Genomic DNA, 26,973 nt, shown 5'->3' on the forward strand with positions numbered 1-26,973 from the left:
AAAAGGATTGGTGCTACCACCAAAGAATCCGGGATGAGAGATCCAAGATAAAAGAGAACAAAGAGATGGAGGAAACGAGAACTAGGGTTCCTTACCTCACCAGCGACCAGATCTAGAAAGAAGACAAGGAGAGATCTGGACATAGAATTGGATCGGTTCATCGGGGATCTCCAACGGTTTGGCTCCAGCCTTCAGCAAACGGCGAACACCAAGGAGAGAGAGAGAGAGAGAGAGAGAGACGCAGGCGAGAGAGACGCAGGCGAGAGAGAACGAGAGAGAAGAAAAGAGAAACCTTGACGGCTAGGGTTTTTCAGATCTCTCTGGAACTCTGCAAGGCTTCGCTCTGATTTCTAATGGGAGAGAAGAGACGGAGGAGGCTCCTTTTTATAGGAAAAGAAGAGGAAACCTTAGGGTTTACTACACAGGCCAGAAAAGAAGGATAAAAGCTAATGAGCTTTGGTCTAAATCAAGTTAATAATCTAGAAAAACAAAACCATTCCGGTTTGGGAGAACCAGGATGTGACAACTCTACCCCACTTAACTGGGAATTCGCCCCGAATTCCGAACGGAGCAAGGAGAAAACTCAACCATTAAGTAAGAGATTAGGAACTTGTTCAATTCATATTGGTTTGAGTCGAGACTGACCCTCTAGGTTAGGACTAGAGAGTCTTTCCTGGGCTCTGATACCACTTGTGACACCCCGACCCAGCATAGCTGAAATGGTCGGCGATATCATGACACTTGTCTCCAGCCACAAGGCCGAAACAATGTGTCTTTAGGATCCCAGGACGTCTTTGACAAAAACCCACCAATATGAGCCGAACCGGAAATGAAGGAAGAAGGAGGGGTGAGCATTTCGACAAATACTCAGTGAGGGAAGCTCTAGGAGCCTCGAAATCAATCACCAACAATCATCACACAACATAGCATAAGCATCTAACTTTAACATTCAGTAAATCGAAAGCAATCAACAAGAAACGAGGATAAACCCCGGCGGTGCCAACAATGAGACCACGCCACCTAAATCGGTACCCGCGTTCCTCATGTTGTCGCGCGAGAACTTTCATGTTGCGTTGTCTCCACGACATCACGCTGTCTCGCGCCTTCACGTAATCAAGTTACCGACATTGGTTCTCGCTTGATCCGCCACCATGTTCATACGTTCCACGTTGTCTCCACGACATCACGCTTCTACGTTACTTCATTTACAGGCACGCCGCATGCCCGCTTCGGCGATGAATCATGCCAACTCAAACGATTTCCACATGACCCAACAAGAAACGATGTAACGCCCGAGACATACATATATGTCATTCCACCACGTTACACCGACACACATAGACCTTAAGCCTTTCCCTAACTCAATACATCTCCCAAATATATAAATATCATCCTCTTATAATAATAACCCCAATCAATACAATCATCACATTCAATCCTCAAACATCATGCAACCATATTTTAACAACCTTAGCAATAGATCTATGTTTTTCACACATCAAGCATCAAGATATTTATATATATCATATGTATAGTTATTTATATTAGTAGATCTATAGAAAGTAACAAATAAGGATGAATGATCAACCTAGACACTTCTACCATGATGAGATAATAATAGAAGGAGATAGAGATTGCAACAAGCCCTCACCTTGGCCTTAGATCTGAAAATGGAAAAGAGAGTAGAACCAGATCTGAAGCTTATAGCTTTCCACGAACTAGATCTACAACAAAAAGGATTGGTGCTACCACCAAAGAATCGGGGATGAGAGATCCAAGATAAAAGAGAACAAAGAGATGGAGGAAACGAGAACTAGGGTTCCTTACCTCACCAGCGACCAGATCTAGAAAGAAGACAAGGAGAGATCTGGACATAGAATTAGATCGGTTCATCGGGGATCTCCAACGGCTTGGCTCCAGCCTTCAGAAAACGGCGAACACCAAGGAGAGAGAGAGAGAGAGAGAGAGAGAGAGAGAGAGAGAGAGAGAGAGAGAGAGAGAGAGAGAGAGAGAGAGAGAGAGAGAGAGAGAGACGCATGCGAGAGAGAACGAGAGAGAAGAAAAGAGAAACCTTGACAACTAGGGTTTTCAGATCTCTCTGGAACTCTGCAAGGTTTCGCTCTGATTTCTAATGGGAGAGAAGAGATGGAGGAGGCTCTTTTTTATAGGAAAAGAAGAGGAAACCTTAGGGTTTACTACACGGGCCAGAAAAAAAGGATAAAAGCTAATGGACTTTGGTCTAAATCAAGTTAATAATCTAGAAAAACAAAACCATTCCGGTTTGGAAGAACCGGGATGTGACAATGTCAGTTTCTATATTTTTTCTTTTGCTAATTGTAATATTTCTTATTGAATATCAAAATGTACAAATGAATTACTCAGCATGAGCAGATACATATACTACTTGAATCTAATATGCTCAATCAAATTATGTGTGAAACTAGAGAATAGAATCTATGTTTCTGTATTATTCAAAACATAAGGAGCCCTTTATATATAGAAAATTACACCGTCATAGAATAATGGAAAGACTAAATAAAGGAAATACAAATATGGAAAGAGTACAAATCATAATCTAATAAGAAAAAGACAAAATGCCGATTCTCTCTTTTTCTATCTCCTCACGGTCGACTCTCTCTCTCTCTCTAGCATTGGGCCGGTTATGGACATCCACAATATGATTTATAACACTCCCCCTTGGATGCCATAACCATACATGGATTGTAATACGCTTTAGATGTTGCCTCATTAAAACCTTACCAGGAAAACCCAGTGGGACAAAACCATGGTGAAGGAAAAAGAGTACAACACGTATTACTTCCCCTGTTCTGAACAACTCGCGGCTGGCCTCATGAACAGCCAAGATCTCCGAATGGTTTGAAGATGTGGCCGCGATCGTCTGCTTCATGGAATGCCATGATATGGTCGTTCCACCATGTGTGAAAACATAGCCTGTCTGTGATCGACCATTGTGTGGATCCGAAAGATAACCTGCATCAGCAAAATCAACTAAACCTTCTTTGTTTTGGTTAGTATAAAATAAACCCAAGTCTTTCGTTCCTTGCAGGTAACGAATAACATGCTTAATTATGTTCCAGTGCCTTTGGGTTGGACAAGAGCTTAATATAGACAATAGATTCACGGCAAAACATATATCTGGTCGTGTGACTAGCCAGATACATCAAAGCTCCTAGGACACTGAGATATGGCACTTCGGGACCAAGGACATCTTTATCGTCCATCTTAGGACGAAACAGATCAGTGTCAAGGCTGAGGGACCTCATGAACATGGGGCTAGATAATGGGTGAGACTCGGCCATGTTGAATCTCTTGACACTACAAGAAAACGTGCCCATAACAACGAACATTTACGACGAAAATATTTCGTCGTAAATTTACATGGGCTTTACAACGAAATTACGAGGAGTCTAACTTTCGTCGTAAACGCCTTGTAAATTTACGACGAACTGATTTCGTCGTAAACTCCTTGTAAGTTTACGACGAATGTACGTGGAATGAGAAATACGTCGTAATCATTACATCGACATTACAACGAAGCATGTTACCGTTATATTTAGGTGAAAACGTGTATTAAATGTGCTTTAACTTACCTAATTTCGTCGTAAAGTCGTTGTAAATAATATGTTAAAACCATGTAAAATCCATGTAAAATATTCCTTGTAAAATCGTTGTTATATTTCAACTACCCAACTCGAAAATTTCTCTATATATATGTCATTTCCCACAACTCTCTTCCTCACAACACACAAACGGGAGAAAAAAAAATCCGAAAAAAAAATCAGAAAAAAAGATTTCAAAAAAAAATCTAAGAAAAAAATGGCCGGTGGCGGTAGTATTTACGAGTTACGGAGTTGGATGTATTTGCACAAAGATTCCGACGGGAGGGTGACGAACGCATTTCTGAGCGGGCTAGAGACATTCATGCACCAGGCGGGCTGTACACCGATCACACAGGAAAGCGGTAAGATGTTCTGCCCCTGTCGGAAATGCAAGAATTCAAAATTTGCACGTAGTGAAACTGTATGGAAGCATTTAGTAAACAAAGGATTTACACCACAATACTACATTTGGTATCAACATGGAGAGGGTTATGGGGGAAATGAAGCTAGTAGTAGTAATAATAATTTTGAGGATGGTCATCATAGTGAAGAACCGAATCGTTTGCATAATGAATATAATTATCATCAAGATCATGAGCAGATGGTAGATCATGATAGGGTTCAAGATATGATTTGTGATGCATTTTTAGAAACAACTACAACAATAGCTGATGGAACTGAAAATGTAGAAGAACCTAATTTGGATGCAAAAAGGTTTTATGAAATGCTAGATGCTGCAAATCAACCAATCTACACTGGTTGTAGAGAAGGTCTCTCTAAATTGTCTCTAGCAGCTAGGATGATGAATATGAAAACGGATCATAATTTACCTGAGAATTGCATGGATGCATGGGCGGAGTTGTTTAAAGAGTATTTGCCAGAAGACAACGTGTCTGCTGAATCTTATTATGAGATTCAGAAATTGGTTTATAGTCTTGGGTTGCCTTCGGAGATGATTGATGTTTGCATCGACAACTACATGATCTACTGGAAAGAAGATGACAAGTTGGAAGAGTGTCGATTCTGCAAAAAACCACGATTCAAACCGCAAGGCCGTGGGAGGAATAGGGTACCGTACCAAAGGATGTGGTACCTACCAATTACAGACAGATTGAAAAGATTATATCAATCTGAGAGGACTACTGCGTCGATGAGGTGGCATCCATCAGACGCAAGAGCGTGGAAACATTTCAACAAGGTACACGCAGATTTTGCTACAAATATTCAGAATGTCTATCTTGGGTTATGCACCGATGGATTTAGTACATTTGGAATGTCTGGTAGACAATATTCTTTGTGGCCAGTCATTCTTACGCCGTACAATTTACCGCCGGATATGTGCATGGAACAAGAATTTCTATTTTTGACCATATTAATCCCTGGGCCGAAGCATCCAAAACGGTCTCTTGATGTTTTTCTTCAACCGTTGATAGAAGAGCTAAAGCAATTGTGGTCAAAAGGGGTGAGGACGTACGATTGTTCCTTGAAAAACAATTTTACGATGCGAGCAGTTCTGCTGTGCACGATAAGTGATTTCCCTGCTTATGGGATGTTGTCTGGCTGGACAACACATGGAAGATTATCTTGTCCATATTGTCTTGGATCGACGGATGCTTTTCAACTGAAGAATGGTAGGAAGAGTTGTTGGTTTGACTGTCATCGTCGCTTCCTTCCACTTGCCCATCCGTACAGAAGAAATAAGACATTGTTTCGGCACAAAAAAATTGTCAGAGACGGTCCTCCTCCATATCTCACCGGCCAGCAGATCGAAGCAGACATTGATTATTACGGAGCTCAGGAAACAGTTAAAGTTGGAGGAAATTGGCATGTTCCTGGAAATATGCCTGATGGATATGGTGTGTCTCACAATTGGCATAAGAAGAGTATATTTTGGGAGCTACCCTATTGGAAGGATCTTCTCTTACGCCACAATCTGGATGTCATGCATATTGAGAAGAACTTTTTTGAGAACATCATGAATACATTACTTAACGTCCCTGGGAAGACAAAAAATAACAAAAAGTCAAGGATGGACTTACCTGATATTTGCTCAAGAAGTGAGTTACATATCAAGAGCAATGAAAACGTTCCTGTTCCCATCTTCCGGTTGTCATCAGAAGCCAAAACAACCTTGTTTGACTGGGTTGCATCAGAAGTTAAGTTTCCTGATGGTTATGTTTCAAATCTGTCAAGATGTGTTGAACGAGGTCAAAAGTTCTCCGGAATGAAGAGTCATGATTGTCATGTGTTTATGCAACGACTACTTCCATTTGCTTTTGCCGAGCTCCTTCCAGCAAATGTCCATGAAGCACTTGCAGGTAATTATAAAACGTTAATATATATACATGCGTTATGAAATGTTATTAATTTGATTACTTTTGCAATATACAGCCATCGGCGCTTTTTTCAGAGATCTCAGCACACGTACGTTCAAGGAAGAAGTCATCGAACAACTTCATCATAACATTCCGATCATATTGTGCAACCTGGAGAAGATATTTCCTCCTTCATTTTTTGACGTCATGGAGCATCTAGTTGTCCACCTACCGTATGAAGCATTGCTTCGTGGACCTGTTCACAACGGATGGATGTATCCGTATGAGCGATAGATGAAACATTTGAAGGGGAAAGCAAGAAATCTTGCAAAGGTGGAAGGTTCAATAGTTGCGGGAAGTTTGACAGCCGAAACATCTAACTTCACATCATACTACTTTGCTCCAACTGTTCGTACGAGGAAAAGAGTTCCTAGAAGATATGATGATGGTGGAGTACCGACATCATATCCAATTGATGGTGTTCCTGACATTTTCTGCGAAATTGCATGGTTTGGTGGTAAAACGAAAGAAGTATGGTGGTCATGTGAAGAGGATAAACATAGTGCCCACACTTATATTCTGCTCAACTGCGAGGATGCAGTGACCCGTTATTTTGAAAGGTAAATATTTTTGTGAATGTTAATTATATGAATTGCAGTTAATTATGTATGACTTGATTATTTGTTTAATTTGCAGCATGTTTGTATCTCAAGTTGCAGAAGCAATACCAGGAATATCTGCAACTGATGTGGACACACGTAAAGATAAGCACTTTGTCAAGTGGTTAAAATCACAGGTACGTAATATATCTCATACATTGATTAATTAAGTAAGTGTTTTGATACTTCAATATTAATTAAGAATAACTGCTTTTGGCAGGTTGATTATGACGATCCTTATTATCCCGTATGGTTTCACGAATTGGTTCAAGGTCCAGTTGCAAAGGTCACCACATCACCTATGTATTTCACACGAGGATTTACCTTTCACACATACGAGTATGGGAGACATCGGGCAACGAGTAACTACGGAATATGTGTGAAAGGTGAAACGGACTTTTACGGGATCTTGCAGGAGATTATTGAAGTGGAATTTCCAGGGTTATTGAACCTAAAATGCGTCCTCTTCAAATGTGAATGGTTCGATCCTGTTGTGAACCGAGGGATTTGGTATAACAAATTTGGTGGTGTGGATGTCAATTTTGGGAGAAGATACAACAAATTTGAGCCTTTCATTTTAGCTTCACAAGCCGAGCAAGTAAGCTTCCTTCCTTATCCTCGGCTTCGAACTTCCGGGATAAACTGGTTAGCTGCTATCAAAATTACACCTCGTGGACTCATTGTCGCTGGAGAAGAACCGCCCTTGCAAGAAGAAGACGCTATCAATGAAGTTGTTTTAAAATTTATATTATTTTAAATTCTGAATATTAAATATAAATTAAAATCTATTATATGCTAATTAATAATAATATAATAAGAAACGATGTAAACTCCTCGTAAACATTACATGGAGTTTACAACGAACATTTACGAGTGATTAACATCGAAATATTTATGAGGATTTTACATCGAAATGTTTACGAGTGATTTACAACGAAAGTATTTACGTGTGCTTTACATCGAAATAATTACGTGGGATTTACGACGAAGTCTTACGTGGCGTTTACGACGAATCCTTTCCCTGCGCTTTACGAGGAATATATTTCGTCGTAAACGTAACGAGTCGTTTACGACAAAACCTCTGTTACGACGGACGTTTAACAACGAAACGTCTTTCAGCGTTAATTCGTCGTAACACCCCGTTTACGGCGAATTTACAACGAATACTGCCCTAAATATGTTTTCTTGTAGTGTGAGTACTTTTCTGTATATGTCATTTGATGCACAAGGATTCCATCTCTTATGTACTCAAGCTGTAATCCCAAACAAAACTTTGTTTTTTTTCAAGATCTTTCATCTCGAATTCTTTCTTAAGATATTCAACTGTTTGAGAAATCTCTCCAAAGGTTCCTAGGATATTTATATCATCAACATACACTGCTATAATCACAAAGCCCTGGCCAAATTTCTTTATAAAGATACAAGGGCTGATCGGATCATTCTTGTATCCTTCTCTCTCTAGGTACTCACTTAACCTATTGTACCACATTCGGCCTGATTGTTTCAATCCATAAAGTGACCTTTTCAACTTTATACAGTGTTGTTCTCGAGTACTCGATTTGTTTTTCAACTCTATACCCTCTGGTACTTTCATATAAATCTCATTATCTAGTGGCCCATATAAGTATGCAGTTACAACATCCATTAACCGCAAGTCTAATTTATCTCTTATAGCCAGACTTATCAGGAATCTAAAAGTAGTAGCATCCACCACAGCGGAGTATGTCTCCTCATAATCGATTCCTGGTCTCTGTGAGAATCCTTGTGCAACAAGCCGTGCTTTATATCTCACGACCTTGCCATGTTCATTTCTTCTCCTCACAAAGACCCACTTATAGCCGACTGATTTAACATCATATGGTGTCCGGACTATTGGTCCAAAGACATCTCTCTTCTTTAAAGAGTTTAACTCCACGTTTATAGCTTCTTTCCATTTGATCCAATCTGATCGTTGAGTGCACTCATAAATAGATATGGGTTCATGATCCTCATTCAAATCCATAAGTTTTGCTACCTTGTATGCAAATATATCATCAATGTCGACATTCTTTTTGTTCCATTGTATCCCAGATAAGACATAGTTTATTGAGATCTCATTATTATCATGACCTTTTCAGTACCTTGAATCTTGGCGTCCCAAGAATCAGTATTAAATACATCAGGGCCGGCCGCATCTAATCATTCATGATCGGCCGCGATCGCTACTAGGGTTTTGGGATCGGCCGCGGTTAAGTCTCGGAATTTAGGAACGGACGCGGTCGTGTCTAGGATTTCAACAACCTCAGTTTTCATTCTCTGCACCTTTCTTAGTTTTCCGAGGGTTCTTATCTTTGGAACCTATTGGTCTACCATGTTTCAAACGTTGTCTAGACTCTGTAGCAACTTGATTGCGTCCCTCTTGAACATCAATTCTGATTGGTGCATTAGCAGCTGGTATATATGACTTAGTCACTCTTTTCGGGTCAGCAAAGGAATCTGGCAATTGATTAGCTAGTTTTTGTAAATGTATAATCTTTTGGACTTCTAAATCACATTCATGAGTCCGAGGATCTTGCCAAGATAAGGATGTTTGATTCCATGTAATCTTTTTTTGTACCAGTTTATTGCTATCTCCCCCTAATGTTGGATGTTCGGATTCATCAAAGTGACAATCCGCATACATGGCCTTAAATAAATCACCCGTAGTTGGCTCAAGATATTTTATAATCGTGGGGAAATCATATCCAACATATATCCCCATCCTCCTTTGAGATCCCATCTTTGTTCTCTGTGGTGGAGCAATTGGAACATAAACGGCACAGTCAAATGTCTTAAGATGGGATATGTCTGGCTCATGACCCGTAAGCAATTGTGATGGGGAATATCTATGTTCACTAGACGGTCTTATACGAATCAGTTCAGCCCCGTGCAAGACCGCGTGTCCCCAAGCTGTGGCCGGAAGCTTAGAACTCATAAGCAATGGTCTAGCTATTAGTTGATTTTTTTTTATGAATGATTCGGCCAAGCCGTTCTGTGTATGTACATGTGCCACGGAGTGTTCTACACTTACCCCCATGGACATACACTAATCATTAAACGCTTGGGACGTGAACTCATTATCAAGACGTATAGTCTTTTATAAATCTAAACTTTAGAGACTTTTATAAAAACTTTCATTCATTAAGTTTATAAATAGAAAACAAGTTCAAAGAAATCAAAACATAGAAAACACAAAGCAAAAAACACAAAGACTTAGATGGCCGAAATCAAATTTGATCTTTTAAACAATCTGAAGTTTCATAATCCATAATATCATCTTGTTCATGATTGAAATCTTCTTCACTATCTTGATAAGTCATATGAGCTTCAGGATTCTTCCCTTTCAAACTCTCTTGGTAGAGGTCAACGAGATGTTTGGGAGACCTACATGTCTTAGCCCAATGATTATCTATACCACATCTATGGCACACAGATTTGGTCAAGTTTTTTGGCTTGAAAGATGTACCACGGCCTCGGCCATGTCCACGGCCTCCATAGGAGCCCCGGCCATGTCCACGGCCTCCATAGGAGCCACGGCCATATGAGTTGTCTTGGCTTCGACCAAACGAGTTTCGGTCTCGACCACCACGTCCATGCCATTTTCCACGACCACGGTTGTGTTGGCTATCACTCTGGACATGGTTCGACTCTTTCTTAGCCTCTACGGTCGCATGTGCCTCAGGTAATGGGTTTGTTCCAGGAGGTCTCAATTCACTGTTTCTCATCAACAGTTCATTGTTCTGCTCAGCGAGCAAGAGAAAAGAGATCAGATTAGCATAAGTTGTGAAGCCCTTCTCACGGTACTGTTGTTGTAACAACACATTGCTTGTGTGGAAGGTGAAAAATGTTTTCCCAAGCATATCCTTATCCGTTATATCCTCACCACACAATTTCAATTTTGAAACTATTTTAAACAGGGCCGAGTTATACTCGTCCACGGACTTGAAGTCCTGGATTCTGAGATTCCTCCAATCATACATAGCCTTTGGTAATAACACCGTTCACTGGTGATCATATCTCATTTTCAACTATGTCTAAAGGTCTAGAGGATTCTCAATAGTCAAATACTGATCTTTTAGACTCTCAATAAGATGATGGCGTATAATTAATATCGCACTGTATGTATCTTTCTCACTTGCATTATTGCCCTCGGTGATACATTCACCGAGTCCCTTGGATTTTAAGATGATCTTAGCATCAAGTGCCCATTGCAAGTAATTATCTCCAGAGAGATTTAGGGCAGCAAAATCTAATTTGTTGATTTTCGACATCTGAAATCATATGTTTCATAATTTAGATTTAAAAGTGTTCAAGCGAATGCAATCAATATGCTCAAGCAATCCGGATTCTATGTATGATGCAAATATGTCATTCGTATATGATGCATACATGTTCAATCTTAGCATTCAGATTCTATATGCAATCAGTTTGTACTATTATGCATGCATGATGCAAACAAGCCACACGGCTACAATCTTAGCAAACGGTTTCAATGCAATCAATACAATGGTTATTCGTTTTCAATCTTAGCAAACGGCTTTCTAAAAGTTCAATGTGTAATTACAGTCAAATAGTCGAGCAATGCAAAAATTAGGGTTTACTCGAGAATGTATAAAAACTATCAATACTAGCCGGATCATTTTCAAGACGAGAATGCATAAATAATTTAACCTAGCAAGCGATTTCTATTTCAATTCAAGCATTCGGCTTTAATCAATCAAATAAGATAGTATTCGATTTTAATTTCAAGACATTAGGGTTTCGATCAAACAATCAATACGACTTCAATTTGAAAATCATTCAATCGGTTTTATCAATTCAAACAACCAAATTGAAGAATGAGATTATCAATCCTAGCAATCGATTTCTATGTGATCAAATTCAATACGATTTTAATTAATCAAGGCTAGCATATTATATCCAAACATACAATCATTCAAACAATCAATTTCGATTCAAAGCATTAGATTAGAGTTTCGATTTTAATTCATTCAATCAATCAATTTGATTTCGAATTAGGGTTTATAAAATAGAATGTGTTTTAGTATTAGGGTTTTAAATAAAATCGATTTCATGCATTCATGCAATAAGCATGTATGCGGCTAGGATCATGGATATTAGGGTTTCGATTTTGATCTTAGATCATTGGGGTTTTGAGATTCAAAACCATTAAGGTTTCGATTTTAATTGATCAAACAATCAATCTCGATTAGGTTTGGGGTATCGAACTTATGATTATGAGCTTCGATTTACTCATTGGGGTTTTGATCTATTACCCTATGGTTTTGATTTCAACATTAGATCATACTATTAGGGTTTGTAGTTCTTATGGTTTAAATTCTTATCAAACAATCAAATTCGATTATGGGTTCTCTTTAAGGTTTCGAATTACCTTAACCTCAAGTAGGGTTGAATGGACCACCAAAGAGATGAACCGCGAGCTGGAACTGATCGGAACGCGAGCTGATGTTGTCGCGAGCTGTCTGATTGCTGAGATCGGGAACGCGAGCTGTCTAACGTGCTGATCGGGTTGCAAGCTGTCTGAGATCGTCTTGTTTGCGAGCTGAGGTCGAACAAGCCGAGATCGTCTGAGCTAGGATCAGGAACACCTTAAGCTGAAGCTGATTGGGAACAAATTGTAAACAAGGATTGGGATGTAAGGTTTTGCGATCGGGATTAGGATGGTTCGCCGGTAAGGATGTTCGCCGATTAGGGTTAGGGTTTTAGCCGGTTTGTTTTAGCTTAGGGATTTAGATTCTATCGTGTTGATAACGTGTTGTGAAACTAGAGAATAGAATCTATGTTTCTGTATTATTCATAAACATAAGGAGCTCTTTATATATAGAGAATTACAGCGTCATAGAATAATATAAAGACTAAAGAAATAAAATACAAATATGGAAAGAGTACAAATCACAATCTAATAAGGAAAAGACAAGATGTCGATTCTCTCTATCTCCTCAGAGTCGACTCTCTCTCTCTAACTTGGGCCAGTTATGAACCGGACCGGTTATGGACATCCACAATATGACTTATAACGAATTTTCATTTTAGATCGAGAAGTTATATATAGATGGTCTTGCATTATCTTACAAAAGTTTTTGTTTTGGGGTTTATGGTCAATATATCAATGCAAAAAAAAATGTTTACAGAGGATTTTATCCTATTATTAGGAGGAACAGTGTAAACTTATATATTGTTTTTTGTTATAAATAAATGAACTTATATATTGTCACGTTCGAGTTCTGAATATATATTAATCAAGTTTGTTATTAAACAGTTTTGACCTATAATTATATATACCTTATTCATCAAAATATCCTCTAATATACTCTACGTCATGAAGTGCGATGAGAGTCACCTGATATACTTTTATTACTGAGTCAAATCTTCTAAAATATATGCAACTAGACATATTTTTTTTGTTATTCTAAGACGTTAGCTTAAAAGACTAGTGCATACAAAGGCATATATACTCCTTCTGAACCAGAGGAATTTACATTATGTTTATGTTTAAATTTACTTTATGTTTATTTCCGAAAGAAATCACAATATCACTTTACAAAGTTTTACTCATGAGTGTTATTTCTTTTCAACAGAAAAACAGTTTGTAAATTCTAAACGCAAATATGTTTTGATAATAATATTTGGCATTTTTTTTTCATTTTTCTTATGTATTTAGGCTTGGTTAGGTCAAATTCTCATGTACGTATCAATATAAATATGTACTCAAATATTGAAAACAAAAAAAAAACACATCTAATACAGTATAGGTTTTTACAAGAGTAACAGAACGAAAATGTAAATCTCGAATTTGCACTAACACTTCATAAATATATTTGAGAAATATGTTTTTCATAGTATGCATAACCTTTTAACTCTTGGAGATAGTTTTATATTTCTCGAGCTTTTTGAATATATACACTATCGAGTATCCTCGGCTGATCCGGTCGGTGCCAGAAAGATTCAGCCAGAAAGATTGCACTTAGTGCTACCGATTGCTATGAACATCATCGTATATTTTCTAATATGTAGGTGGAGGGACATACGCAAAGACTGACACAAACAAATTGAACGATTAAAATGCGAGAAAACCACAAAAATACCGAGGAAATACACTAGTGAGGTTGTAACTTAAGTCGCATCTACAGGTGTAAACTTAGTTCTAGTCTAGAAATTGATAACGGAGATAGACAAGGACAAGAGAGCAGATATACATAGCAAAGGCAAATAAACAGATCCAGAACGGATAAGTCGATCTCATATAAGCCGGTAAGCCAATTGCGAGGCCAACAATCACAAGAATAAGAGCTTCTACCGAGCAATTCCATGTCAAGCCTCTCGCGTATATAACAGCCAATATGATTGACATTCCCATGAGGTTATTCATTGTAATATCTTTGTATATCTGTGGAAACCAATAAAAATGCCGTTAAACTACGTCTATATATCATATAATGTAACTTGTTACTCAAGTAATGAAATGTGATAGTTAAAACTAACCTCAGAGAATGTATGTAATGAGACTTTTTCCTTGTCTTTCGGACGACAGAAGCGTGCTGATAGAGTGTTCTTTAAGTTTCTAGCCAAAGGGATCATTACGAAGACGATGTAAAAGGAGGGAACTCCAGCTGAGATCGATAAGAGCTCGATGTTCATCATAAATGGCTTTGCAAGAAAAACGACAATTAAGATCCCTATGATGACTTTCATCGCAGCTTCTAACGTTTCCAGAGAGAAAAATTTAGTAACAAGCGATTGCGGCGGTGTTTCCATTTTTAGAGTTCCCTTCTCCTCCTGCAGCCCACCATGATTTGGTTTCATAAATTAATAATGACATTTTCTGCTAAGGATTTTTATTGTGATTTCTGTTTGAAAAGAAAATAAAGTTAGCCGTTTTAATGAACTAATTTTTATTCAAAAAAAATTAGAAATACAAGAACTTTTTTATATTTTATTAGAAAGGATGAGGTTATAATTGCAATATTTTTTTTCTTGAAATGATAAATGCTTACACTGTGAGCCTCTTTTTCATCATCTACGCTGTCGAATTTGAATTCGCCTTTTTTGAGCATATCCTTGATCCCTTTCTCAAATTCCTCCTCGTCTAATTCACCGTCATTGTTTTCATCGAATTTTTGAAGAAAATCTTTAGCGTGCTTGTCTAATTCGCATTTCATTACCCCAAAGTTCCAAAACTCTATGTTAAAGTCTTTCAGCTCAGATATTTGTATCTTCCCATCTCCATTCGTATCAGTTATCTCAAACAAACTACCAAGTTTAAGCAATGAGGAGTAAGAACGCCGAAATGAAACAAACGTTGCTTCAAAAGTATAAAGAGAAAGAAGTTAAAAGAACCTTTTTATGCTCTCCTTGCTAATCTCTCCATTTTCTATAAAGTTTTTTGGTGAAAACCTCTTTAATAGCTTATGAACTTCTGACATGATCTCAAACCTCGCGTGATCTAAACTCTCCTTTTGGTTAGTTTGATACTGCGATTCCACACACAGAAAAAAACATTCATAGGTGAGCCAACAAAAAGAAAACCAAATGGGTTTACATTTGCTTTAAAGTGACTCATACCGAGTAAACAAAGTAGGCAATGGTTGAAGAAGAAGATATTATTAATGTTATTAATATAATGATGTGCCTCCAATAATTTGAATCACATAATGCTGAAAGTGTCACCATGAGAAAAGGAGCTAGACTCAACAACATAGCCCCTACAGTTTTCTTGTTCTTGGTACCCACGTCTACTCTTGCTTCTGCACATAGAAAGTTAAACACAAACTCTTCATACCAAAAAAATTAGAAAAGAGAAACAATCTACAGTCTTAAGTCACTAAGCTTACCAACAATGGTTTTCACTATGTCATGTCTTTGGCTCCACCAATAATGTATGATTTCCTGATGAATATACAGTAACAAATTATAAACAGAGAGAAATTGTGATATGACCATATGTTCTGTATCTATTCGTAAATAATAGAGTCTGTGTGGATGACCATTTGGTGCATGGATAGTACATAATACATATGAGAATGCCCAATATCATCTTCATTTCTGTTTCTTGTACAACAAGAAACAGAAGAAAGCTATTTTCGTCTTTATGATTCACCAAATAGCCACCCACTTTGATTCTTTAAAGATAAATTAGTACATAATACATATGAGAATGCCCAATATCATCTTCATTTTTGTTTCTCGTACAACAAGAAACAGAAGAAGGCTATTTTCGTCTTTATGATTCACCAAATAGCCACCCACTTTGATTCTTTAAAGATAAATTGCTTGAAATACTATAAATTGACAAAATACATTCAATAAATAGCATAACATTTAGGTTTAGTGATTAGTGATTATTGTTTGGAGTTTAGTATTTCAGGGGCGGGGTTGAGTCTATAAACTTCAATAAATATTTTATAAATTATTATTAAACATTTATAAATGATTTATGAGGGTTAATTTAATTTTTTCATCACAAATTTAAAATATTTATAAAAATAGTTATCATTAAAGAGTAAGCATGAAAATTGGTAAACTTGTAGTAAAAATGAGCTACAAGATCATTTTCAGTGATTATTTTCAAGCAATTCCAAAGAGAAAAGTTTACACTTATAATACTACATTTTCAATGATTTTCTCTTTATATGGTGACCTAAGTTGATAGTATTTACCACAAGTCTAAAGAGAAAAGTTGTTTGCGGTAAAATTGCTTAAATACATAGCTTTTCTGTTTATTATAAACAGAATTATGGTAATGAGATCTTAGCTTATAGAAATATGATCATACAACTAATAGATTCCAGATTCAAAGAAAAGTTTACTGTGATTGTTTTTCTTTCTTCATTTTCCAAACTCGGGCCAGTGATGCGAAACACAACACAAGCTCCCCACTGAATTGTGAGAGCAAACACAGTGTATCCCGCAGTAACTCCAACGTTGTTATCAACGAAGGAGTTAGCAACATCGCTTCCCAATGATAGTCCATTCGCTGAGGTCAAATCCCCCAACAAAGAAAAAAAGAAGAAACGTTTTAAGGTTGAATACATATAAGGACAAATCTCATAATTAGCAACTTTACGTTTTTGACAAAAATACATTAAAAAGTTTTTGAAATAGTATTTAAAATATGATAGTATCTCACATTGCAAACCATAACACTAATTCCACCCTCTAAATACTAAACTAACATTAATCACAAAACTAAAGAAAAAATTCCCAAAATAACATTTGTTAATTAATAAAATATATATTAACTGACATTTTAAACCAAACTCTAATTCCACCCTCTAAATACTAAACCAACACTAATCATTAAACTCAAACACAAATAAAAAATAAAAATATCTTTTAAACATCTAATTAATGTTATTTTTGAAATATTATCCATTATATTATGTGCTATTTTTAAACCAAAAATAATAATTTAATGCTATGTAAAGGTATTTCTCTATATACAATGTTTTTCAATGATTTCTTAGTTGTGAGCCGAGGATCCTTACCGAGCATAAGAACAATTCTTGGGAACATTGTAAGAAGAGGGAAGATGATTCCGCCATAGAATCCAACATCAAAAATTAAAAAGAGTTGTGACCTTCCTACGGACAAGAAATAGTCACCAACGATCAAGAGACACCCAAATGTGAGTACTTGGAAGACATAACCTCCAACATTATTAGCACATGGAAGAAAACCATAGACATGTTCACACTCGGTCCCGGACAAGGTCTTAGTAGGGTCGAGAGTGAGAAACTTGTAATCCGAGACGTCATGGACGCCATCAGAGATCAAGATCGAGTTGTTTAGAGGGAGTGGACTTAGGACACGGGAGCGTGCACCAGAAATGATGAGAGACAGCGAGAGAAAAGAGAAGAAGAGAGTAAGACCTGCCATGGAAGTAAACTCGAGATCTATGAGGAAGATTTAGTGTGAATTTAGTTGGAAAGGTCTTCCTCTCTATTTATACACAAGAACAGTAACCACCAGTGTGGGACAAGATCTAACAACTATATAATAAACAAACATTTTAAGGTGAATTGTTCATACGACGATGACTCGGACGAATTGAATCTTTGTCGTCAACAGTATTATTGTGGTTGGTAAGTCGTATTATTATAATTTTTAAAGACTAATGACTTTGATGGTGGAGCTCTTTACTCTAATAGTTTGATTAATTGTTCATTAGAGTTTCACACCAAGAAATTTGGAATCCGAGTATCAGATAATGCAATTTATGATCAATTGTGTAGATTACTAGAAAAAGGCCTTTAAAAAATTGCAAATAGAACCGTTTTATATGTAATGGTATAAAGAACGTGCTTAAAATCGTTTTAAAGGTTACATGTTCATACGATGATGACTCGGACGAATAAAATCTTAATACGTCAATAGTAATATTGAGGTTGGTAAGTCATAATAATATATATTTTTAAAGACTAATGACTTCTGATAAAGCGTTTTAACCAATTATTAAATTTTTACTTTTAAATTTTTTTTTTGCAGTGAATGGTATGAAGAACGTGCTATAATAGAAATCTTGTATCAATTAAACAAGTTTCTAGAATTCCTAATCTTTCTGTAATTCTAACAAACATTCCTCTCTAAATAATTGATTGCAGCAAAATGTCAATATGTTTAGAGGATGATCTTCCTTAAACTCTACCAAGTACCAAACAAAAACTCCTACTGACAAAGAAAATACAAAAAAAGAGAACAAAATGTGATATAACAAACTAAGTTCCACATTGGAAGTTTAGACAATGAGTGTCTAATATATAAAGAGATGTCTAACTCTAATTAGTACGAGACTTTTTGGGAAGGAAACCAAAAGTAAAACCATGCGGGCTTGCCCAATTAGGCCCAAAGTGGACAATATCGTACTAATCAGAGAATATAGAATTGGACACGGGATTCACAATCCCAACAATTGGTATCAGAGCGGTTGACAAGAAATCTGCAAGAAGACCAAAATACCCTTCGAGTAGGAACGGGCTCCATCGAGTTAGGATTGGGAGGTGTGTGTGGCAGAGATCAAGTCAAAAGATCCTGGAAGTCAGTTGTGGGACACGAGATGAATGTGATCCTTAGTTTGAAGAGGAGAATGTGATATAACAAACTAAGTCCCACATTGGAAGTTTAGACAATGAGTGTCTAATGTATAAAGAGATGTCTAACTCTAATTAGTACGAGGCTTTTTGGGAATGAAACCAAAAGTAAAACCATGCGGGCTTGCCCAATTAGGCCCAAAGTGGACAATATCATACTAATCAGAGAATATAGAATTGGACACGGGATTTCACAATCCCAACACAAAACATTGTCATGGAAGCTTATTATTACGAGCGACCTCTTCCTTGTCTTCTTCCCCGACCACCTCCACGTCTACCTCGACTTCTGTTACCACCACCGTACGATGATAATCCCTCAAAAGCCTTGTTCACAAGCTGGCTTTGCATACCATTCGAGCCACGTCCCTTCTTTGCTGCGCCATTGTTACCACTACCATTCGTTAGCTTGGAGACGAAGAGCAGAGCAAGGAAGAGCTTTACGTTGGAACGATGTTGTGACACGGTACCGTTTTCATTTCTGTGATATTTGGGAAACGTCCCCTGAATTTATCGTTTCTTCCAAATTGACCCCTAATGTTTAGTTTGGAGACTAAAAACCAACCGATTTTTTCGTAAATACTAAAGAGAATTTTCAACCAAAAACTAGTTTGGTGATGTAGTTTTTATTACCATACAAAAATGATTCTAATACAAACGTGTCTCAAGAACAAAAGAATCAGACAAAGTTTTTTTCTTCTTGATTTAACAAATCACAGAATAGGCATATCAAGGGCTTGTAACACATCCTTGAACTCAAAGTCATGAGTATGTTTATTGAACCTCTCGAGCAGCTTGTACCGAGTGTCGTTCAAGTAAAACGACTGAGCCGTCTCCATGATCCATTTCGCCTCCTCGTCAGTGAGTTTGCTTGTGAACACAACATCACCTCGGATCAACACCAAGTCCTTCGTCTCTGAAAGCTCGGTGTAGAAGGTGCTAGTCAGGTACGGAGCCGCTTGAGTTCCTCTTGCTTTATAGTCTTCTAGACCAGTGAATATCATGTGAGGCGCTTCAACTGCCACAGACAAAATTGACGATAAAGATCAAAGATCAAATGCTACATCTACCAAACCATACCAGGTAAACAAACTGTTCAAGATTAACTAGTTTGCTAACACTGGTCCTAACTAAGTAGTAAAGAATGTAACCATCGCAACCATTAACTTCAACTCCGAGATAAAGCTAGAACAAACCTTGAGCAAACATTGTAATGTAACCACTTCCTCTCCACAATGGAATGACAAAGTATCGGCTGCAATTGCAACACAGATCAAATCAAGACACAAACATAAAAAAACATGATTAGTTAACACAAAGCTGATGATGATGATGATGTTATAACCACTCAGCTGCTCGTTGCTCCAACAAACGATAAAGCTGAGCTTTCATAGTTATCCCAATATGACCTCGTCCTAAGTGATACTGACAAAAAACGAATCATCAGCAACACATCAAAAGAACGAAACTTTGGGAGGTAGAGAGAGGGTTAAAATTACATCGTCCCAGATCGAGGTGAGCTCCTCGGGCGATTTAGTCTTGGCTCGCTCCAAATCCATGATCGAATCCAACGGCTTTGGCTGCAACGGTGTGAACCCAGATGCGAACCTCGAGTTTCTGACAGAACCTAGCGATGCCCATTTGATGTGGTTCCCTGGTAACGCTTCTGAGAGATTACTTCCGGCGTTTCGTTGTGAAGAAGATGACCGGGCAGTGAAGATTTGTCGCGATGGGTACGAGGAGAAAGAGAGCTTTTCTGTAGCGAGATTCGATATGGAACTGAGGATTCGTCTCAGTCTCATGGTAGGAGAACGATGAAGTTGAAAGATTTTATCAGTAGGCTTTTAGGAGCTCTTAGAGGAATTTTGTCGAACACGTTGTATGCTAGCAGGTCTAATCCAACATCAACGAAAATGTCTCAATCACTCGTAACGTGTTTAAATGGGTTAATTTGGTTCGACCGGTTTAAAGTAGACTTTCGTAATTACGCTAAGGTCCAGAATAAAGCCTTTCATGGGCCGAAATGGATGGGCTTGTAAAGTTCAGATATTTGGCTACTACTCGACCTGACTTCCCAATGAAAACTCTAACAACAAAACTAGATTGGCTAGGAGCTTGAATTAGACAAATATGTATCATGTAATATAATGGTCTAACATGTGACTTGAGTTCCATCATTTGTATGTTGGGATTTATTAAATCCATGTCCAACTCGTTATTGTCCGATTAGTACGATATTGTCTACTTTGGACCTAGGAGACTGGTTCGCATGGATTTATTTTTGGACTTATTCCTAAAAGGTCTCGTACTATTAGAGTTGGACATCTCTTTATATATTAAACACTCTTTGTCTAATTTTCCAATATGGGACTTAGTTTGTTATCTCATATTCTCCCTCCTCAAACTAAGGATCACATTTATCTCGTGTCCCACAACTGACTTTCAGGATCTTTTGACTTGAACTCTGCCACACACACCTCCCAATCCTAACTCGATGGGTTCCGTTCCTACTCGAAGAGTATTTTTGGTTTTCTTGTAGATTTCTCGTCAACCGCGCTCTGATACCAATTGTTGTGATTGTGTGAGTCCATGTTCAACTCTATATTGTTTGATTAGTACGATATTGTCCACTTTGGGCCTTATGCAAGCCCGCATGGATTTACTTTTGGAAAAAGACCTCGTAATATTAGAGTTGAACATCTTTTTATATATTAGACACTACTTGTCTAATTCTCCAATGTGAGACTTAGTTTGTTATCTCAGATTGTATACAGAGAATCCAAAGGTACTGGAACCAAATTTAACGACTGGCGTTAAATGCGCAACAAGCTTAAAGCCACCGTATACATAATATTTCAACAATGAAGAAACTATGGACTTAGCGTCCACGCTTGAACCATGTAAAATCTATATACTACCACCTATCCATACTCGAAAGAAACCGTAGACAACAAAGACGGGAGAAAAAATATAGTACCGAACCACTTACAAAAAAAAAAAAAATTACCGAGTACTTTCCAAAAACTATTGTTCATTGTTCTCATTTCATTTTCTAACTTAAGTGTTGGGAGTGTTATTGAAATTAACACTACACTAGTGCTTTAGACGCTCTTAATTACAATTATTTTATGAGCATGTCCATCTACACTGCGAAGCCACTACTATTGTACATTGTTCTCATTTCATTATTTTCTAACTTAAGTGTTGGGAGTGTTATTGATATTAACACTACACTAGTGCTTTAGGCGCTCTTAATTATAGTTATTTTAAAATCATTCAAAACATGAAAGCTGTGGAATATCAGACAAGCACCAAGAAAAAAAAACGTGAATAACATTGGTTCATCGTAAGGGCTCACAAATGGTTTATATTCATCAATTTAAAACTGAAAAAGTTAAATTTTGTAAGTTTTGCTATTATCATTCGTTTTGAATGACAACACCTTTACCTTACTAAAATTAATTTTATATACTATTACTATATTTAAAATAATATAAACAAAAGGTACCACATTAAAAGGTTTACAATATACAAAACAATATTTTCGTTTATACAAACTAATATAATGAAGTACATTTTCTCTGTGATCTTGAAGAGTTTCAGATCTAAAGTAGCATTGATTACAAAATAAAAATGATCTAATCACAAGGTTGTTTGGTCAAAGCAGAATCTTTGCCAATTTTTAGTCCATCCGTGAGTATTTCGAAACTTTTTTTCATTTAGACTTCCAAGATGTACTATAAATGCAAGTGTGTATGGACTCCAGTTATTCACATCGAGAGAGCTGCGTAGAGAAGCTGGTTCCAAATATCCGGCAAGCCAGGAAGGCACCAGTGGCTGCAATCGCTTCCTCCAGCGGCTCCATATGTAGATGGATGAGCATCTTTTCTTAGTTGAGACAGAGTTGTGATATCAAGTAAGTAAACGGGTGTTTTCATCGAGCTTAACACTCGGGACACGATGCTTGCTGCAGCAAGTGAACCACCTGGATATGTTGATCCGCTCAACGGTTTCAACTGCCCGTTACAATTATTCCTTGGCTCATTCCATTCCTTTCCCCTATTATATTTTCCAAAAATATATTTAACCTAAAACCCGCGGTTTACAACCACATATATGTTTATAATATGTGCGATAAACTTACACGTAGTGAGTAGGAGAAATGCCTTGGAAGAAAACTCGGGTTTGCGAAATATTAACATTTTGATCAACCCATTGAGCCCAAGTGGTGAGCCCTTTGTTGAAAGCATCAAGACGGTCCATGTCTCTAATCAATGAAGACCCATTTCTTATATAATCCCACCTGAGTAAACAACGAGATGAGAAGACAATTTCTGGTTAGCTAAGCATGTCGACTTAGTCCCAAATTAGACATATATATTTATATGAGTATACAATATATTGTACGAACCCTTGTAATTCTACTCCTTTGTGAAGCCACCAGTGCCAGGAATTGAAGACGAGAATGTCCATGTCTTTCCAAACATCAGCACCACCTTCGATAGTTCCAAGGTTAAGCACACGCCCTACACTTTCTTTGGTGATATCCACTAGGTATGGTGTTCGGTATAGGTATATTGTAACTCCATATTCCTGTTTTAATCATTTAAAAACGATAGAGAAATTTTTCTTATTGCGTGAAGTGATTGAGAAGACCATAATAGTCTTTTATAAGAAAATATGCTATTTTTTAAAAAATATGACCAAAAACACATTTTTGTAGAAAATCACACACCCACATATATTACATTCCAAGCTTTTTAATGTGTACCCAAAATTTAAAATTTGGCAACGGATGGGGTATTCAAGATAACTTGTTTTCACATTTAGATGATTAAAAATATTAACTGAAGAAAACCAATTTGAGTGGTCTTTAGTTGTCATTAGCTGTCAGATCTCCTACTTGGCTACTTCCTTTCCCTGCTAGGTTCTCTTCTTTTTGTTTGTTTCCAATTTATTAGTTTGTTTCTGTTCTTTTAAAACAGCCAAAAGAGAAAAATTACCAAAAACCTAAGTCAACACTTGTAAGAAGACCAAAATAATGTAATGTGGACGAAAACTTTGGATGTTTGCATATTTTTCGTGTTGTCCATATCACATAGGTTTCATGGTTGATATATTATGTTCATGATGAATGTCAACTTAATTAGAAGAAGTCGTGATTGTTTCAAAACTGACAACTAGACAGTTTTTTGTGAAAAAATAAAAGATAAAATTTTTAAGATAGATCAATGAACATCAATCTAATAATCTATTAAAAGAGGAATACAAATATAAAATACACTAAATTTTCCAATTTATTTACAATGACATGCCATTAGAATTATTAATTAACCTTTTTTTTAGGATTCTACGTCTTTTTTTGTTCAGTTAATATATTTTCTAATTTGAGTTTTAACTAAAAAGTAACAGTAATTTAAAAAATCAATCTTGCTACCTAATCAATTAATTAGGGTCCAAAACACTTCCTATAATCTAGCTAGCTAATAAATATTTTCTATAAATGAAAGAGTATAAACGATGTAGATTTATTAATGCTATATTATTAATAGTTAATTAATAAAACACAATATTGTTCTAAATATATATAGTTATAATTTTCATTATTCATTAGTAATAACTAAAAAAACACATAAAAATCATTTATATGATATATTGACAAACATATATTTAAATGTAAATATATTCTTTTATGTATACTTTTCTATAAAATAACCCAATATAAGTGTTGAAGAGTATAAAATTCTGATCCGTAAAAAAATAAAAATACATTCGTGCGGATGTTCGGATCAAATTCGAAAAATGAGTGATAAAATCGATAGTTTAAAAATAAAATATAATTACTCAATATAAATTATAAAACTATTATGTTTTTGAAATGTTGACTTAAGAAATTATTTAATATAGATAAAGTTTTAAAATTTATATTAATATTTGTTTATAAAAGGTAAAATTAAACATCCGTGCGGATGCATGAGTTAAGCTCTAGTTCTTCTTTAAAAAAATAAGAGCATCATTATTGATGGTATCTTTAAACTGAGTTTTTTTTTTTTTTGTCAACTTCGGGCCACAACGGGCCGGTCCGTTAGCCCATTAACCCCATGAAGGGGAGGCTCCTTCCTTTGGAGCAGAGGAGGGATTGAACCCTTGATGCCCAAGGTGAACTTTAAACTGAGTATATCTACGTATTGTTATATTAATATCTAAATATAATTTAATTTTGCAATTAAAATTTATTGTGTTAAAACCAATTCAACCATTTATGAAAGGACATGTATAGAATTTTACGTGCAATGGTTTCTTTAGGAAGAGATGATATTGATGTTTTCTACATTCTCTCTCTCCCACTTCTTAATTTTTTATAAATATTTTTTGGTAAGAGGTAGTGGTGAGATACCTTCACTAGGGCTGCTCTTAAATCAACTAGTTTAGAATTTAGTTTAAAATAAGCTAATAATAAACTTAAATTCAAGATATCCCACATACATTTTTTTTTATTTTTTTTGATAATCCAGGGTTCCCCACTTACGTGAATCATTCCCTGGGTCCGGTTAGACAGCGGTCCACTTCATCCGGGAGGGCTTAAACCTGGGCTGGGGACAAGGCCCAACACCCAGTACCGCATTTGATGACAGGATGGGCAGTTCCACTCCGCCTGGCGTCGAACCCGGGAGCATGACAATTGGCCCCCAAGATCCTTACCAAACGAGCTACCACATCCCGTCGAGATATCCCACATACATTTGTATGGCGATATCTATACATTCGTGAAAATTGGTCTTTGCAATATTTACTGTTTACGGATGAATTAATACATTGGATTTTAAACCGAAAAATATATATATTAATTTAAATGGAATAGACCTATGTAATACAACAAAGAGAATTAATGTTTTTAATGCAACAAAAATTTGAAAATTGCAAGAAAATTAATAGAGTTTATACTCTATTAACAAAGACCTCTGAAAAAGATTCTTCTTCTCAATATACTCCTTGTGTCCTATGGTTTATGTATCACTTGTTATTTTTTGTATTTTTGTTATTGTGTATGTTTTTGTGTAATTGGTTTGCAATCTAATTAAAATTAATGTTGTTAAAAATAGAAAAAATAAAATTAATTAATTGTTTGTAAAATATATACTTTTTACTTCCCTCCTTTAGTTATTATTATCCATGATTTATCAATTTTAAATGACGCATATATCAATTATTTTCCCAATTTAAAAAAAAAATGAAAGAAAAAGAAAGACCCATCAGACAGCCAAAATCATAATACCTTGGATGTCAAGCATAATTGCAGAAAACATTTTTACAATAAAAAATCAAAAGAAAAATTTGACAACGCTTTTTATATCTAGCCCCTGACCAACTCGATTCAATAAAATGACAAGACCTCTCGTGATGATGAATTATTAGATTTTGTTTTTGTCCAAAGACACATGCAGTTCTAAACTATAATAAGTAAACAAAAAGAGAGAGGGGAGAGGAAAGGAGGGACCTGGAAAATCAGAGAGGAGACTGAGGTACGCTTGATGAAAGTGGTCTTGGTGTCTGGTACCGATGCATGTATCATGCATCCTAATGATTCCCACATGTTTTGACTCAGTGAGTCTCCCACGAACATAACTCGTTTCCCTCTCCATTTATTCAGAAACGCTTGTCCATCGAATCTTCAATTACAAATCACATACATATATAACCTATTATTTTCATCATCATCTTTAGGCTTAAATGCGGTGTATGTTGATGTTACATACCTTGGGATGGTGCATGAATCAGGCTGCCAAGAGTACTTGAGGAACTGTCTGTCTGGTCGACCAAATTTGAGACAATCAAACTCGCCGTCTATGAACGGACAAGTGGAGGAATCGTAGAAAGGGTAAGAAGCATCAAAAACCCACCTCCCTTGGAACAAGTTACACTCACGCGTTTGCTTCCTACCTTTCAACGCCGCTATTTTTACTCTTCCGGCGCCGGCCAACACGGTTCTGTTGCGATGGCTCTCATGTAGTTTCTTGTCGGAAGCCAGGGCCTGGTCGGCTCTGGACAAGATTGTGAGTGTGAGAAGTGGAAGAAGAAGAAGAAGAAGGAACAGAGAGATGAATTTGAAACCCATCTTTCAAAGAAAAAATGTGGGTTTCTTTTTTGAAGAGGCTTTGTGATTGAATTGGGTTTATATACACACGTATGTACTTTTACACATAACTACAGTAGTGAGTTGTGTAAAGGGATTCTTGGATAGAGGTACTATTTG

The 26,973-nt window shown here is 36.6% G+C and overlaps 2 protein-coding genes and 1 pseudogene across 2 annotated transcripts; all 3 read right to left on the reverse strand.

The window, feature by feature from the left end:
* Window positions 1-14,128: 14,128 nt before the first annotated feature.
* LOC106423072 lies at window positions 14,129-17,508 on the reverse strand (annotated as a pseudogene).
* A 1,803-nt stretch (window positions 17,509-19,311) lies between these two features.
* LOC111206232 (ATP synthase mitochondrial F1 complex assembly factor 1-like) lies at window positions 19,312-20,664 on the reverse strand. The gene is made up of 4 exons (XM_022702675.2): window positions 20,219-20,664; window positions 20,065-20,144; window positions 19,916-19,974; window positions 19,312-19,737 (listed from the first exon to the last, which is right to left on the reverse strand). Exons 1-4 carry the CDS (start codon window positions 20,519-20,521, stop codon window positions 19,433-19,435), a joined length of 747 nt encoding a protein of 248 aa, XP_022558396.1. The 5' UTR covers window positions 20,522-20,664; the 3' UTR covers window positions 19,312-19,432.
* Window positions 20,665-22,248: 1,584 nt separating this feature from the next.
* LOC111206236 (protein trichome birefringence-like 37) lies at window positions 22,249-26,939 on the reverse strand. The gene is made up of 5 exons (XM_022702681.2): window positions 26,477-26,939; window positions 26,218-26,389; window positions 23,131-23,312; window positions 22,864-23,022; window positions 22,249-22,778 (listed from the first exon to the last, which is right to left on the reverse strand). Exons 1-5 carry the CDS (start codon window positions 26,833-26,835, stop codon window positions 22,490-22,492), a joined length of 1,161 nt encoding a protein of 386 aa, XP_022558402.1. The 5' UTR covers window positions 26,836-26,939; the 3' UTR covers window positions 22,249-22,489.
* Window positions 26,940-26,973: the final 34 nt, after the last annotated feature.

The sequence above is a fragment of the Brassica napus genome, chromosome C4 (genome assembly GCF_020379485.1).
Source record: "Brassica napus cultivar Da-Ae chromosome C4, Da-Ae, whole genome shotgun sequence".
Taxonomy (NCBI): domain Eukaryota; kingdom Viridiplantae; phylum Streptophyta; class Magnoliopsida; order Brassicales; family Brassicaceae; genus Brassica; species Brassica napus.